Source organism: Nannospalax galili, unplaced genomic scaffold (assembly GCF_000622305.1).
Source record: "Nannospalax galili isolate Female #2095 unplaced genomic scaffold, S.galili_v1.0 scaffold454, whole genome shotgun sequence".
Lineage (NCBI taxonomy): Eukaryota > Metazoa > Chordata > Mammalia > Rodentia > Spalacidae > Nannospalax > Nannospalax galili.
The window spans coordinates 3,430,927-3,448,639 of NW_008334929.1; the positions used below are offsets into that span (position 1 = coordinate 3,430,927).

The 17,713-nt window shown below is 41.8% G+C and overlaps 1 protein-coding gene across 1 annotated transcript in view; it reads right to left on the bottom strand.

The window, feature by feature from the left end:
- The window catches only part of Slc2a13 (solute carrier family 2 member 13), a 332,552-nt gene that overhangs the window by 147,061 nt on the left and 167,778 nt on the right, over positions 1–17,713 (bottom strand). Inside the window, exon 4 of the mRNA XM_017797293.2 lies at positions 13,788–13,896. Coding sequence (XP_017652782.2) covers positions 13,788–13,896 — 109 coding nt within the window. The remainder of the gene's footprint in view (positions 1–13,787; positions 13,897–17,713) is intronic.

Genomic DNA, 17,713 nt, shown 5'->3' on the forward strand with positions numbered 1-17,713 from the left:
AGAAACATAACACATTCCTTGTCAGTTTGAAAACACAAGACTAATTAGGCAGTGCTTTGAAAGATCCTCTACTCAAAATCTGAATGAGGTTTGTGTTTCCCTAAGGCCATGTCTGCCCCTCACAGGGGCATCAGCTGTGACTGGCCACAAATGAAACACTAACACAGTCAGGAGTAACTCAAATCCAGCTAGCTTTAGTTACTGTAAGATGTAACTGTTCATGATGTCTATCTACTCAGGATGTTACAGGAAGCTGGAGCAGGACCATTTTTGATGGGGCCAGGGAGATAACATGTGACCTGTGTTTATAAGTTCTGGGCATAGTTGGCCAGGAAGAACAGCATGCATGATGGCACTGAGGTTTGGATTAGCTCCAAACTCTGCCACAAGTATGGGGCACACTTTCCTATAACAGGAGACATGCTGTTAAGCTAAATTACTGGACAACCGGAAGTTCAGAGGTAGAGCAGTCAAGCTGTGGAGGGCTCTAGACTGAAATGATTTAAGTCAGGATTAGGGAGGAGATAAACTGCAGTGAGTTACCGCAGAAAAACCCTCCTCCCCAGGGTTCCTGTGGGCTGGGCCTCACAGGCCTGGGCCACAGCACCTTTACCATGCCAGTTCTCTGTCAGGAATTAGGAATGAGGACGATTCCAGCAGTCTGTTGGGGTAGCAGAGTGTGGCCACCTATGAGCAAAAGCACAGATCTCCAGGAGAAAAATGGGTGAAGCTGTGAGCATCCGGTCATGGGGAGCAGAGGCCAAGCCAGTGCCCCTCCCCCTTGCTTCTGGGTCCACTGCATGCCTCCTTCTGCCCTGTCCCAAGTGGCTACAGTGTTAAAAACTGTCCACCTGGAACTGGTCAAACAGGTGTAATTCTCAAATCCAAAGGTGAGTTTGGAGGCAGTGCTGTGTCTCCCTGAAGCAGGAACCCTCACACTAGGCATGGCCCGGATCCCATGACGCTTCAGCTTGTTGCTGTCTCTTCACCTTCTTCTTGACTTTTAGCAAAATGCAAGAGTCAGAAAAAAAGGCAAGCAAGGAAATTTGGTATTTCCAAATATCATCCTGGCAAACCCCAAATTTAGGTCACTGACGCTTTAAAAACCAATAAGATGACATTTTATTATGTATCTTACACAGAAAGCATGCGGAAAGGATTTGACAGTCTTCTGATGTGAGCCACAAGGGGTACACTTAGCTATAGATCCACCACCTCCTAAAAGGCAGTATCAGCTCGGACATTCTAAAGCTGTTAAACCTTTCCTCCTTGACTTCAATCTAAGATGTAAAGAACACAGCTAATACTCAACTGGCCCATACTACTACCACATGTGTAAGCAGAGGAGGAACATATCATGATCTTCCTGTGCTTGAAGCACATATTAGAGAAAACAGCAATTTTGTGCCCACAGTGTCCTGTGTGTGTAGTTTTGTTGTTGACTTGACTTACCTGGAAAAGGGGCCCTCAACTGAGGCACTTCCTCTATCAGACAGGCCTGCAGGCACATCTTGTGCCCATTTTCCTGACAGGCATTGATGTAGGCGGGCCTGTGCTATATAAGAAAGGGGGATGTGACCCAGGAACACCACTCCCCCATGATTGCTACTTCAGCTCCTGCCATAAGTTCCTGTCCTGCCTTCTCTTGATGACGGACATAAACCATAAAATGAAATGACCCTTTACCTCAAATTGGTTTTGAATCTGTGTTTTGTCACAGCAACAGGAAACCAAACTACAACACAAGAGTAACCCTCAAATCCCAGACTGGTACGTGTGGGTCAAAGAGCTGGGGCTAACTGTGGACTCTTTCTGCTTTGCACAAGTTCCCAGGATTTCCTACACAGCAAAACACAATGAACAAAAGGACAGGCAAAGGGGCTTCATTCCTCCCGTGGGCCTGAACCAGGTGTGCTATCTCACTAAATCACTGTGGTGACCTGCCAAGCTCTGAATGAAGCTTATAGAGCAAATGTGGAACATCTGTTTTCAAATCTGGGTCTGACACTAAAGGTATTGACATATTTTATGTGCCATGTTTCTGACCACAAAACATTTCCCTATAAATACAATGTTTAAGATATGTCAAACATGATTTTCATATGTCCCCTTGTTTCACTGCATTCCTACATCATATTAAAGTGGCTTTTACTTGCATAATCGTGCACGTGCCTCCTTAGACAATACAGACTCCACAATCCTAAGAACTACAGTTTACAGATCTTTGAGAATATAGTAACCAAATAGTAAATTCTGGTGAAGTAAAAATCAATAACATGCATTTTAAAAATTCTTCTGACAGGAAATATTATGTGAATTATACAAGGAAAAGAGACTTTAATTGAAAGTGTATTACCACCACTTATCATAAACCTCCTATTTTTATTACTGATTTTCCTATCATTAGCCAATAAGCATTAACTCCTTCCACCAACACTACATTTGCTACGTCCATATAAACATCATCAAAGTTCATATCTGTATTATGTTAATTTTTGCACATGTTTGGAGACAAAGGATTTGAACCCAATGTTCTTAATGCCCCCATACACAGGCCGTGGCCCCTCTGAGTTCCCTTACAGAAAGAAGCCTGGAGAGTCAGGCAGCGTGTAGTTGAGCTTCTCTGCCTCCCTGCTTTTCAGCCTCAGTGTTCACATGTGCAACATGGTACAGGGAACGGAACATGATGGCAGTGCTCTGATAGCTTCACTAGGAGGCCATTCTTCCACGAGCCTTCATGGGACATTCACAGGGTTTGTGCCTTTCCTTGTAACAGGAAGGAAGCCAGGGAAAGTTCAAGCATCTCAGCTGACAGAGCGCTCAAGCTTGGGATAAAGAGAAAATAACTATGACCCAAGAACAGTGTTGGCTTAGGAAATAAACAAGCAGTCTGAACATATAAAAAGCTCAGCATTTAGGACAACCATCAGCATGGTATAAGCATTAAATAAGTCTCCCTAAAATTATGTTGAACGAAATAAGTTTTTCTTTTAGATGGAAACTAACTGCCTAGAGTTTGATAGCTTTCTATCTGAAAAAGTCTTAAAATGTTCTATTTCAAGTGTAGTGGTTTTCACCTGTATTCAAAACTCTTCTTTTTCACATTTAAATGTACACAGTAAGGTCATGTCCTTGGCTTTATGGTAATTAGACCAAAATACATTAACTGGCATGCCCAAAGTTTCATGATGAAGACAGGCTGAAACAAGTTCTCTTTATTCCTGGGCTAACACTCTTCTCATTAGACTTCCTTTCAGAAGAATGAACTATGCACCCTCATATTTCCCCCTTCGCTCAATAACTTTTGCCCACTACAGTACACATCTGCCCATTCTGAAATACTGAAGGAGATGAGCACTTTATCAAGAGCTCCTTGGGCAGCGTACGAGCCCTGTTTAGAGACAACAGGCTCTTGCTTTCCCCTACTCACCCTGCCTGTTGGGACCCACAAAGAAAATCTCACCCCCAGTTCAATCTGTAACCTGGGAACATACAAAGCTTTTCTCTCTCCTCTTCACCTTTACTTATTCTACACTTACACCATGTGCCCATGTTCATCTGTGCCACATTTCCTGACTGCACGGCAGTTTTTGTAATACCAGGAGAGCTTGTTGACAACAAAATGCAAAAATGGAATGGATCAAGAAATACTGTGTTTGCAAAATTAAATTAATTAACTGTAATTGACAAATAGAAAAGACTCATTCAAACTTCAGGCTGGCTTGGCCAGAATTCTAGCTCAGGTTATAAAGCAAAGCCATCGGCTCCACATCTGGAAACACCAGAATGTGAGTGAAGACTAGTGATTCTTGAGAGGTATGCGATTTGATGACTAGCTGAGCATCCCAAATCCAAAAGTGTGAAATCTGAAATGCTATAAAATCCATAACATGGGCCAAAAGCTCCAGACCTCTCTTAACATGGGACAGTCACAACACAGTCACTAATACTGTACAAGATTTACCTGTAGGCTATGTACCTAATGTATATATGAAACACAAATGGACGTTTTGTTTAGATTTGGGTCTTAACCCCAAGGTGTCTCATTTTGTATATGCAACTATACTTGAATCCATATGCTAAAAAGTTTCAAAGTCTGAAACACTTCTAGTAGCAAGCACTTAGGATGAGACACTGAACCCATAGCTGTCATTCCAGATTTTTATCCTTGTTTGAATTTCATCATCTTTGAGTATCTACTTGCCAAAAAGGTTGAGATAGCCACCTCTGAGCTTTCTGGGTGCTCCGTGGGCTTCAGCTGTCTCTTGCAAATACAGAGGAAGAAACCCTGCTTGGGGCTGCAGGTAGACCAGCTATGGAAGCAACAGCAGTGTGGCCACTCACGACCCCCTTACCTTGCCTAGTAGAAAAAGGAAGAGGAAGAAGACGGGATGAAGCTGGATGCATCACTCCGACATTGAATACCTGAACATCAAGGATGGGGGCTGGGAAGATGGCTCGGTAAAGTGGTTACTGTACAAGTAGAACCCGAGTTCGTACCCTCACCCCACCACACACACATAAAATCCTGGCGTGGTGTCATATGTCTGTAGCCCCAGCATGGGAAGGCAGAGGCAGAGGCAGGAACACTCTAGTCTCACTGGCTAGCCAGAATAGCTGAATCAGGTTTGGTGAGAGACTATGCCTCAAAAAATAAGGTGAAGAAGTGACTGAGTGAGACATTTAGATGCTGGTCTCTACCAATCAAAAGCATCCACCCTCAACAAACACATGCTTACACCACACACATACCCAGGCACACACACACACACACACACACACACATGCATGCACGCACACACACACACATGCACACACACGCGCCCAGGTACACACACATGCCCAGGCACACACACGCATGCACACACACATGCCCAGGCGCGCACACACACACACACGCACACACACACACACACACACACACACACACACACACACACACACACATGCATATGAGACAAGGTGCCCAAACAAGTTGCTCCGAAAGGGTTGAAACAAGCTCAGAAATTAAAATTCTGGATTTCTGCCTCTTTTTCAATTTTCTATTTTCTCAGGCAAAAATATCCTGTCTTCCAACTGTCTGAGACACAGTGATTATCTGCTTAGATGAACCTATCAATTCTTCAGAGGAATCAGGTTGCTAGTAAACCCACACCCTCTTTCTGCCTGCCTCCTCCCTCCAAGCAGACACATATACAGAGAAGCAAGCATGTCTCGGCTGTGGTAGGAATGATCCTTTTTTGTTGTTATAAATAAAATTTTTAGGTGAAAAAATCACCAATACTGTAAGTGGGGTTTAGAATAGACTGCAGTGCTCATTTTATATTTTCTTTATACCCATCATCATCTTCCATCACACCTTCCTTTATCTTGGGTATCATACTATTTTGATGTCCAAACCTCTGGCTGTTAGACAAGAACATTACATTAGCATCTTCAGGGAGCTGACTATTTTGTACCCAAGAGACAAAGTCTATGTTCAACCACCATTTATTTTATTATTCCGATTTTTACAGATTAAGGCTCAAATATAAGCAAATGTTCTATGACAATATCACCTGCCTCATGCTCACATGGTGGTGAGTAAAACAGACCAAGGCCAATCATAAATCTCAGGGAATACCAGACCTTAACATCCCTTTATCTCTGTGAAAAGAAAAATTAATGCGCTCTTAAAAATTGAAAGCTTTGATCAGCACAATTCACACTAGATGGTACAGGTAGATTATGATGGTCATTCTGTCTGAGGCCCACTGGCATTGGCCTCAACCCATCAATTAGTGTTTGCTCTGTGATTCCTTACTAAAAACAAACAAAACTAACCTTTCTTTGCCTCCTATGCTGTTAAATACATCAAATTTAGTAAACAAGGCTATGCAGAGAAGAGGAGGGAGTACCTGGTGGTGGACTTGGCTGGGACCCACGCAGGGCTCTCGCTGCCACCGAGGGCTTGGCACTTGCTCTGCTGTCACCACACCGAGGAAGAAGGATGAACCTCAGGACAGCAGCAGAATGGGCTAAAAAGAGGCCAAACCAGATGCTGGGCACCGTGCTGATGGACAGGCCTCATAGTAAAGGCCAGGAAAGTAAATGTCACAGAGAGAAAATGACACAATATTAAAGTGTAGTCAAAGAAGTTGCAGTCAGATAGGTAAAAATGAATGTAAAATCCACAGGGTGCGGTGCACTATGAATATGATTTCCCAAAAGCCTGATATAGTCTAGTGGGGCACTGGGGCCTCATCTTTGTTTTTAATTTTTTAATTAAAAAAATTGTATGTGCAGAGGAGGTACATACCAAGGTGTGTGTGTGTGTGTGTGTGTGTGTGTGTGTGTGTGTGTGTGCAGGACACCTGGTGGAGGAGGGTTTCTCTTTCTACCTCCACATGGGTTCATAGGATCAAAGTCAGGCTGGCAGGCTTGCTGGGCCAGTGCCTGTTCCCACTCTGCCACCGTGCAGGCCTAACTAATCTCTATTTTTAAACTATTTTAACCATTTCACTTTCCTCAAATGAGCACTAAATATCTAGCTATAGGAAGTAACTTTAAAGGATAATATGAGTCTCAAATAGAAATTGTTTGACAATGAAATTTTACTTACATCATTTCTATTTTTCCAGTGATTAATTTTAGCCAAAAGCTGGAAGAAAATAATTCTCAGACACGGCTTTATGTCCACAATCTGTTTCTCAGAAAACATGACCTTCTCTAAACTGTTATCTTTCATCCAGGACCTTAAACCTAGTTTATGAAGATATGGCAGTCTTCTGTATTTAACTGTGTTTATAGAGTGTTTCCTCTGCGGGCCTGTAAACAGGGTGAAGCCCATTAGTGTCCAAATGGTTTTCGACACTGAATAAACACGACAAAGGAGCTTCTGTTTCACTGCACTCAGTGTCAACACACGTGTGAAAAATAGAAAGTACTGCCGTCCCTGCACCTTCTAGTGATCACCTCACCACTATATTCATGTCCTAACAATCTACTTCTAATGATGACCCAAACATGCTGAGGCATAACATACAGCCAGCCCCACAGAGAAATGAGTGCTCTTTGCTCGTAGTCTCTAAGGATGCTGTGCAACTCTGCCTGGGTGGGGTTCACAGTTGTGGTGTCTCTGCATGCAGTGGGCCACGGTACGCTGTTCTCACTGCACACACTTATCGTCTCCCATTCCCACGTCGTTTACCCCGCTCCATCTCTCCCCTTCACTTCTCATGCTCTAAAATCTGTGGATGCACACAGTATCCACCCCCCACCTACTTTTCCACCCTGATTTTTTTCACAGTTGATCTAATGCCACTCCCTATTCTTGTCTAGTCAACTTCTCTTCCACCCCTAATCTAGTGACTAATAGCCTAGTGTGCTGGTTGGTCTTTGTCAACTTGACACACAGGGGAGTCACCAGGGAAGAGAGAACATGAATTGAGGAATTTCTTACATCAGACTAGCCTGTGAGAGTGTCTGTGAGACTTTTCTTATTGATAACTGATGTAGAAGGGTACAGTTCACTGTGATGGTACCATGCAGGAGGGCTTGGGTTGTATAAAAAAGGTACTTGAGCAAGCCAGGGGAAGCAAGCCAGTGAGCAGTCCTCCTCTGTGGAAGGTCCCTGCCTCCAGGTTCCTACTTGAGTCCTTGCCTTCACTTCCCTCACTGATGGACTGTAACTTCCAAGATGAAAGCAAATCCTTCTCCACCCCACGTTGGTTTTGGGTCAGTGTTTTATCAAGGCCAGGTAATAGAAGCAGATGAGAACACCAAGGACACACAGTCCAGCCCTTGTTTGTTTATCCTTGAAATAGTTACTGGAGTTAAAAAGAACAGTGCTTTGAGCTGGCTAGTATGACATTTGCAAGGAGGACCCCTCCAGAAGATGTGGTTACTCCTGAATGAGACACCCTAAACTCTACAACAACCTAGCTCACTAGAACATTGCAAAGAAAACAGATCATTCTTAAAAAAAAACAAAAAACAAAAAACCCAAACAATGAAACAACACCAGATGTATAAACCTCAGTGCACTAATATAGGAAAACTGGAAGACAAAGGTACAGTGACACCCCACAAAAAAGCCCGATTACACAATAATAACTCCTGAGGACTGTGAATTACAACAACAACAAAAAATTCCCAACAGAGAATTTTAAAAAATGATTGTCAGAATGTTTAATGAACTAAAAGAAGATAGAAATAAAACTCTTAATGAATTCAAAGGTAATACAAATAAACATAAGAATGAAATAAAGTCAACACAGGATATGAACAGGAATTCAGTAAAGAGAAACTGAAAGTTTAGAAATGAGAGCCCCAGAAATTGGAATCAAACACTCAGTAAGAGTCTCTCCATGACTGGACCAGAAAGATGGAAGACAAGAGAGACGAGCTAGAACAGTCGGACATTAGTGAAGATAAAACAGGAAAAGAGAAACAAAGCACGAGAGAACTATGAGACACCATTAAAAGAGTAAATTCACTAAGTATACAAATCATGGGGATAGAAGATCTTTAGGCTAAAGGCCCAAAATATGTATTCAATAAAGTCACAGCAATCTTCAAAACTCGAGGAAAAGATGACTATGCAGATTTGGGAAGCATGTAGAAGACCAATCAGACAAAACAAAACAAAAAACCTTCCCACTTATTATTACAGAGAAAAGACTAATTATAGAGAACAAAGAAAAAATACTGAAACTTGAAAAAGAGAAGCACTGTTGGATAGGCATATCCTCCGAAACACCTAGCAAGAGCTTAATGTCTGAACCCAAGAGACTGGGGGCGGAGGAGTCACCCCTCCCACCCAATTAGTCAGCTTCAATTGCATGAGGTGGAGGGTCTAAGGACAGACATGGAGGAAGGCAGGGAGGGCTGCGAAGTTCGCCATCTTGGCCCGGGGCACCAGTGGCCACAGATCTAGGAGGCTCAGCCAGGGTGGAGGGAGTAAAGCTGATGGCATCCAGGCCTTTGTAAGTGACCCCCTCCTGAACATCATAAGCTTTGTAGGCAAGCCCAAATAAATATCTTTATTCCCTAAACTGTAGTTTAGAGGGACACTGTTTTGGGTTGTTGGCTGGGTCGTAAGGACAGTGGGGGCCGAGAGCATGTGCAGTGCAGGCCTCCCAGGAGAGAATTTGGCTTTATGCACCAAATCACATATAAAAGCAAGCCCAGCAGAATTACAGCAGACTTCTCAACAGAAGTCCTAAAAGCCAACACAGCACGGAATGACATCTCCCCAGCTGTCAAAGATAGTGACAGCCAGCCCAGATTGTTATATCCAGCAAAGTTATCTAGTATAATTGAAAGAGAAAGAACTTTCCACAATGAAAACAAACACGAACCCTAAACCAGCACTGCAGAAGTCATTTGAAGGAACACTTTAGACTAAAGGGAAAGTGAACACATCCATAGGGCTACAAAGAAACTAAACAAACTTGGCCAAAAGAGTAGCAAAGGAACAGGAATAGGTGGAGGCCAAGCAGTATATAACCAATGCAAAGACAGGAATAGATACATAACTTTCATTAATAACTCTCAATGTAAATTCACTAAGTTCTGCAGTCAAAAGACACAGGCTAAAAGATTTTATTTAAAAAGCAGGATCCATCCATTTGATTGTTTATGAGACCCACACATCGTAAGAGATAGATACTGCCTCAGAGTGAAACGATGAGACCTGGAAAGCGATCAGGGTTCCCTCTTCTAATAACTGAATAACTAGACATCAGACCAAACTAGTCATATGAAATAAAGGTCACTTCATTCTGATTAAGGGAAAAAATTCATCAAGAAGACATTACCATTCTAAGCATACATGCACTGAACACAGGTGCACTAAGTTCATAAACACCTCTGGATGTAAAGACACAGACTGGAGAGATGGCTCAGTGGTAAAGAGCACCGACTGCTCTTGCAGAGGACCTGGGTTCGATTCCCAGCACCCACATGGTGGTTAACAACTGTCCATAACTCCAGTTCCAGGGGATCTGATGTCCTCTTCTGACCTCTGTGGGCATTGCATGACAGGGGTGCACTTACAGACATGCAGGCAATACAGTCATACACATAAAATAAAAATAATAAATAAACATTAAAAAAAAATCAGGGAGTGTTGGGGGCCCCTGCTGTGTAAAGTAGCAGTCTCTCATAGCCGCATGTCAGCTCGGCGCGAATGGGAGGACTCCTCTTCTCAGCAGGGCGCCCCCCTACTCTCTTCCTGACTCATCTTTGAAGTAGCTGCCACAGATACATGGCCTCTGGCATAGGAACTGCCAGGTTTTCCTGTGTGATAATCAGGCAGTGTCTCGCAACCCGGCAGAAGCCCACCACCACATGTAAATAGGGCATCCCAAAAGCACCTATCCACTAAGGCTTTTGCCACTGCCCCACAGTATAAATATCCTGGTTTCCCCTAATTAATCAGAGCTGAATCACTAAGACCTGGAGCCGAGCTGAGTCACTGAATAAAGAAGCTGTACCACGGAGTCTGACTGAGCTGAGTTCTGTGTCTTACTGCCTACCACGACTCACGGAGACCCTGCTTTCGCCGTCCTGCACCTCCCCTCGTGACCCGGCAGCTGACGGATCTCGAACCCAGAGGGAGTGCACAGTAGATTGGGATGGAACCCGACTGGGAGCGCAGCGATCAGTAGAGTCGCCAGCACCCAGTAGTTGCGGAGACCCACAACAAGGGAGATCAAGTAAATGGCTTAATTATGTACCTTTTGAACCTGGAAAAACAAAAATAAACCAAACCCAAAATTAGAAAATGGAAAGTAATAATCAACATTGAGGTAGAAGCTAATGAAATGGAAAAATAAAACAACACAACACATCACTGAGAAGAGTTAGTTTTCTGAAAGAATAAACGAAATTGACAAAACCTTAGCTAAACTAATTGAAAGAGAGAGAACACCTTAAATTTATAAAATTAGAAATGAAAAGGAAGGATATTATAACAGATACCAATAAAATTCTGAAAATTACTAGATATAATTTTATAAGCATATATAAATAATATTAAATAATTTTAAAAGCTAATATTTCACGAATTGGAAAATCTGAAAGAAAAGGATGGATTTCTAGACCTACCAAAATTAAACCAAGATACACGAACAATTTAGACAAATACATAATAAGCAATAAGACCAACTAAGCAACATGAAAATCTCCCAACTGAAGAAAAGTCTGCTGCTGAATTCATGCATGCAGCCCTTCTGAAGTAGTCCATGAACTAGCATTACCTGGAAACCAAACCCAGATAAAGATACAAAATGAAATTAAAGGAAATCTCCCTGGTACACATAGAAGATAACTAATGTAACACTTGCAGGCAGCATTCAAGAACAGATCAAAACCTTCATCTACCATGATGAAGCCAGCTTCCTCTCAGAGATGCAAGAATGGTCCAACATATTCAAATAAGTAAATGTGATGCATCACACAAATGAATTCAAAGACAGAAATCATATACTCATTTCAAAAGATACAGGAAAGGCTTTTGAGCACACCCAACATGGCTTCACACTAAAAGCCCTGCAGGGACTAGGAATAGGAGGAATTCACTTGAAGTAATCACGGCTGCCAAAGAGCCATCCATAGCCAACACTGCACCAGCCGCATTTTCAACTAAAGCAGGAATCGGGCAGAGTATCCCCATCCTCCACTCTTTTTCAACACAGTACTTGAAGTTTTACTTAGAGCAGTTAAGGCAAGAAAGGGGGACAAAATGAACACATAAAGTCAGAAGTCAAAGTATTCAAATGTGCAGATGACATGATTTTATACATCGGAGACCCCAAAGACTCCACCACAGTGGCAAGGTACAAATCTGACCAAACAAGTGGGCTTCCTACAGATCAGTGACAGGCTGGGGAAGAGCAGGGAAATAATTCCATTCTTGGTGCTTCAAAACAGTCAGATACCTTGGAATAAACCTAACAAATGAAGTGAGCAACCTTTATAATGAAAATTTTAAAACATTCAAGACAGAAATTGAAGAAGATTCTGCATGACGGAAAGACATTCCATACTCAGGGACCAGAGGCAGCAATGTGGTGCACGTGTCCACACTACAAAGCAACCCAAGATTCAACTTAATCTCATCAAGATTCCTGTGTCATTCTTCCCAGCCCTAGGGAAAAAAAGAGCCCTGGACAGCCAAGGCAATCCTTAGCAACTAACACCTGGCGGTATCACCAGACCTGATTTCACGTTGCAGCAGAGCCCCATGGTAATAAATATAAGAGCACTGGCATAAAAACAGATGCGTAGGTCAGTGAAGGAGAACAGATGACCCAGCTGGAAGCCCATACAGCTATGGTCACCTGGTTTTTCACAAAGATGTCCAAATCCACAATGGAGAAAACACAGCATTCTTCAACAGAGGCATGATGGAGGCAAAGCTGGAGATGCAAATGTAAAAGAATGAAACTAGATTCCTATCTCTCATCCTGTATGAAAATCAATTTCAAATGGACCAGTGACCTTAGTGTAAGAGCTGAAACTTTGAAAACTGTGGGAAGAAAAAGTAGGAAAACACTTCAAGATATTGGCATAAGCAAGCACTTTCTAAACAGGTCTCCATTGCTCAAGAAATAATGCCAACAGTTGGCAAACTGAACTTAATAAAGTTCAAAACCTTCTGCACAGCAAAGGAAACAGTGAGTTAAGTAAAGAGACACCCAACAGAATGAGAGGACATTTTTTCTAGTTATACATCTGACAGAGGATTAACATCTAGAACATACAATGAACTCCAAAAACTAAATAAGACATCAAACAACCCAATCATTAAATAGTCTAACAAAAATGAACAGAAAGTCTACAAAGATGAAATGTAAATGGCCAATAAACATGAAGAAGATTCAACTTTACTAGTCAGAGAAATGTACATTGGAGTCAGAATGGCAGCCAGTAAGAAAACAAAGATGCTGGTGAGGTGGAGGGTGGGGGTTGAGAGATCCCTGCATGAAGATGAGTCCAGTCAGCATGAAGTCACTATGGAGGTGTCTCTAAAAATAGAAAACAGACCTAGAGTATGACCCAACTATATCACTCCTGGGTTGTTTACTCCCAGGAGTAAAGTTAACAGCACACAAGTATTTCACATCAATGTTTCTTGCAACATCATGCACAACAGCTAAGCTACGGAACCAATCCCATGTCCATCAACTGAGGAATGGATAAGGAAAATGCAGTTTATATGTATAATGAAATTTTTTCAGCCATTATGAATAATGAAATTATGTTTGTAGGAAAATGAATGCAGCTGGAGATAATCAAATTAAGCAAATTAAGTGAGTCTCAGACAAATATCACATTCATTTCTCATTTGTGAGCTCCAGATTTTCTACAGACACATGAAACCATGTATGAAGAGATGATAAGAAAGTAGGCATGAAGTGGTCTGGGCAAGAGAGGGGACCAACGGAATGGGGTATGGGCAAGAAAGGGCAAGGAGGTGGGGATAGGGGAGATTTGCTACAACTGCATGAAAATGCCCTTATGGAACCCTGTATGATAAAAACAACACACACAAAAAAAACCTTTGAGTGCATGAGCTCAGAATACGCAAAAGAACTAGATGGCATAGAAAATGAACTATGTGAAGCATATAGTAGCGATAATGCACCACATACAAAGTCACCTCTAGGTTCTGAGTTATACGTTTTTAAAAACGACACAATATTATTACTGAAGGAGAATCCTCTCCATTTAATGACAAGTCACGAGCCTCTCCTCTCTGCTTTTCTCCTTCACAGTCTAAAGCATACAGGAATACATACATGATGGTGTTGATGCCAGAGAGCTGCTGAAACATCTGCAGACCACATCCCACAACTAGCGCTCGGCGAGTCGGGGGGTAACTCAGCATTCTACAGATCACAGGTCCGGCTGCTTTTGTAGAGAAAAAGAGAAAAGACCTAGCTATTATTTTTAGTTCTCAAAGCAATTAGTTCCATTAGGATAAATACCCCCCAAACTCCATGAAATTAACACTACTGGCATTTCAAAATATATAACAAACACACTTTCACAGAAACCTGTAAAGGGTACAATAAATTACAAAACCTGTAATAGGTACAATGCATTATCTCTAAAGCAAACAGTATTTTTTTTTAGTTATAGCTTTAAAAGCAATAAGAAAGAATTCAAGTTAAAGCAGTTTATGAGCACTATTTAGGCTTATATAACTGAAACTGTCAGAAATTATTCTTCCTTAAATTCTTTCCAGGTGTATTTATTAATCGTTCCTTTTTCTTGACAATCAACTATTACTTAAAATGCAACTGTGTGGGACCATTTACAAAGAAATTGGCAAACCCATCTGTGTGGAACCACTTACAAAGCAGCCGGCAAACCCATCTGTGTGGGACCACTTACAAAGCAGCCGGCAAACCCCTCTGTGTGGGACCATTTACAAAGCAGCCGGCAAACCCATCTGTGCGGGACCACTTACAAAGCAGCCGGCAAACCCATCTGTGTGGGACCACTTACAAAGCAGCCGGCAAACCCATCTGTGTGGGGCCACTTACAAAGCAGCCGGCAAACCCATCTGTGTGGGACCATTCACAAAGCAGCCGGCAAACCCAACTAAACAAACCAATGAGGAACAAAATTCATTCTATTCCATTTCACTAAAGTTAAGGGTTTGGACATGACATCAGATTTGGTTATGGCTACACTGGTTATCATTAAAAATGCAACGAAAGGGGCTGGGTCAGTGGCTTAGTGATTAAAAGCACTGGCTGCTCTTGTAGAGGACCTGGATTCAGTTCCCAGAACCCACATGGTGTTTAACAACCACCGGTAACTGCAGTTCCAGGGGATCTGATACCCTCTTCTGGCCTCCACAGGCAATGCATGACAGGAGTGCACTCACATCCATGTAGGCAAAACACTCATATACACGCAAATAAAAATAATGTATTTTAAGATGTAATAAAAGAAAACTAATTAAACCTATTAAGCATATATACACATGGATGGCTATGTTTAAAATCCGAGTGGTTCCCTGAAAGGCATTCAAAGTGCAGACGAGGGGCAGGCCAGAAGGCTCAGTGGGACGGGCAGAACTTGATGAAAGAACACGCATGAAGAAAAGAGAACCAAGTCCTGCAAATTGTCCTCTGAGGTCCATACATGCACTGTGGCATGCATCTGCACTCACATATACACATGCATATGGACAAATAAATAAATATAATAAAATATAAATGGGTTTTCAAAAGGCCTAGAGGCTTTGGTCATCATGTGAGACTGTGAATCAGTTCTGGACAGTGCAGAATCTGAAACACTAACCAATAAGGTGACTACCCGGGCTGATGCCTGCAGTCAGGACACAACTTCAGAACGGCTTGCTTCTCAACTCTCAGAAGGGCTTGCTCAGAGTGCCAGCTAGCACTAACAGGTGTTGTTCATGGGCACTTTGCAAGGCTGGAGCTAACTTCCAGGACCCAAGTAAGTCTCACTATTTCAGAAATCCTCTGTGAATTTCACATTCTAGTTTGCAGAAAAGGTGACAACATATTTATTGTCTCAGAAATCAATTACTGGATGTCAAGCCAGAGCATTACTTAGAACTGAATGCTACAGGGACTCAGAGCATTCTGTCTCTACACAAGTACGATTAAAACGACCAAACTTCCTCATCTAGCAGCAATCAGTTGTCAATATTCCTTTAGATAATATTGGGGTCTGCTGTTCATTTTCTAAGTCCTATGCTGGGTTACTGTCTGGGAGTCTCTTGGGATACCCTGGCCAACAACTCAAAGGAAGGTATCTCCTGTCTGGCATTGTTTCTTGTTATGTAGCCTTTAGTATACATATGGTTTCTTAAAAAATTACATTGACCCCTTTAATCTTTGGTTATACTTTCCTTTTGGGTGTTTAAGGCCATACAGTTGGCCCAGATTTAAAAAAACAATTTATTTTCACTCTTACGGTCATTTGAGGATCTGTTCCTCAGGGGTCACATGGGCTTGGGAGGAGCCCCTGGCTCCTTTCTTTTACCAGTTCCTTCTATGTAAAGATAAGTCTAAGGTCCTGCTAGACCGTGGCTGGCTTCACTTGGAAGCATGGAGGGAATGATTCCTCTGTGTTGACCCTCCTCTTTGTAGACTGGACACTGGTTCAAGTCCATTTGATGGGGTCTCCATGGCCTCCTTGATCAAGAGGACAGGTGACTCACCACAGTTACAGGACATTTTGAGAGACACTCATAATCCCCTGGAACTTAATCGACCTAGGAGGGCAAGGAGCAAAAACTGTCCTTTATGTCCCTCTGACCAAATCAGTATAGGACTCAAAGTATGGCTGTTAAACATCCAAGAAGAGCTCATCTTCCAAAAACAAGGAACTGTAGATAGGCTGACTAGACTCAGTGGATGGACAAGCACTGGGGAATGGCTGGGGACTCTGACAACACAGTGGATAGTAACAGGGATGACAGAGTATATGGGCTCCAGTGGGAGTTGGGGGGGTGGGGGGCTATGGGAGGCTGCCATTTGGGAAGTGGGTGTGTAGATGAATTAAGATTGTTTGGGATGTTCTGTATCATATACACACACAAAAAAAATCAACAAATTAAAAAATGAGTTACATTTGAGGAAGAAGCATAAAAATTTGCTTCATGTTAATTAGGAGAGGTGAAAAACATTACCATTGAAAATCTATCTGATGAGTCCATATCCATGCTCAGGTGCCAAGGATCTCAGACTGTGACTAGTAATAATCAGATACATAGAGATTAGAGACGCATGTGGAAACATCTAAGTGTTAAATAGCATTAAAAATGAGTTTTTCTGTAGGAAACAGAATATTTTAAAATGAAATGGAGATCTTTTTCAAAGGTTAAAACCTCATTCAATTTTATGTCTTATAGAGTTTATACTGAGTTCAATATTGTACGACTGTATTAATTCAACTGTGAATCGAAAAATTTACAGCCACGTTTGAAAGAGATGTATCCTTGCTCTCGAATGTGTTACTGAATATGTTAAAACTATGATAAAGTTTAAAACTGTTGCTTCTTCTAATCATGTGGTTATCAAATAAATAATTCTAAAAAAGAGGCATATTAGCTCAGGATTCTATCAACTATGATACAAAATAAACAAAATAAAATTTTTTGTCTAAAAACAAAAATCACAAAACTTGACCTATTGAAAACGTTTCTGACCCTATGATTATAAGACATCACACATCAATTCAGAGAAGCACTGATGGCCAATCAAAGCTCAAAACAAGGACAGTTCATTTAGAACTCAGGCTGAGAGTATGACAGACATACGGCTGTCTTAGAGTCACTTGAGCTATATGGAAATCAACGGTATCAGAGAGGCTGTGTGAATAGGGAATGTCAGACATTTACTGTGGCCATGTTGCCATGCCTACGGATGGCTCCTACACAAATGTAGTATCTCTAAATGAACTGGGAGAGAAGGAGTGCACACAGCACCATAGAAAACCTACCTTACCCAAAAGTTAAACCCTTTGAATAAAAAATCATTTATCTTGTATACTAAGGAAAAAATTTAAATAACAACCAAAGCAAACTATATTAACCCTGTCTTGGCTTTTAGCAGCCTTCACAGATAAAAGACCACCTTCTCTGTGTACAAGAAGTCTATTATAAGCTTCAGAATACCACATCTACTTCCACTATTAAATTCTATCTTGAGCTGATAGGCAGGTAAGTCATAGGGATTTT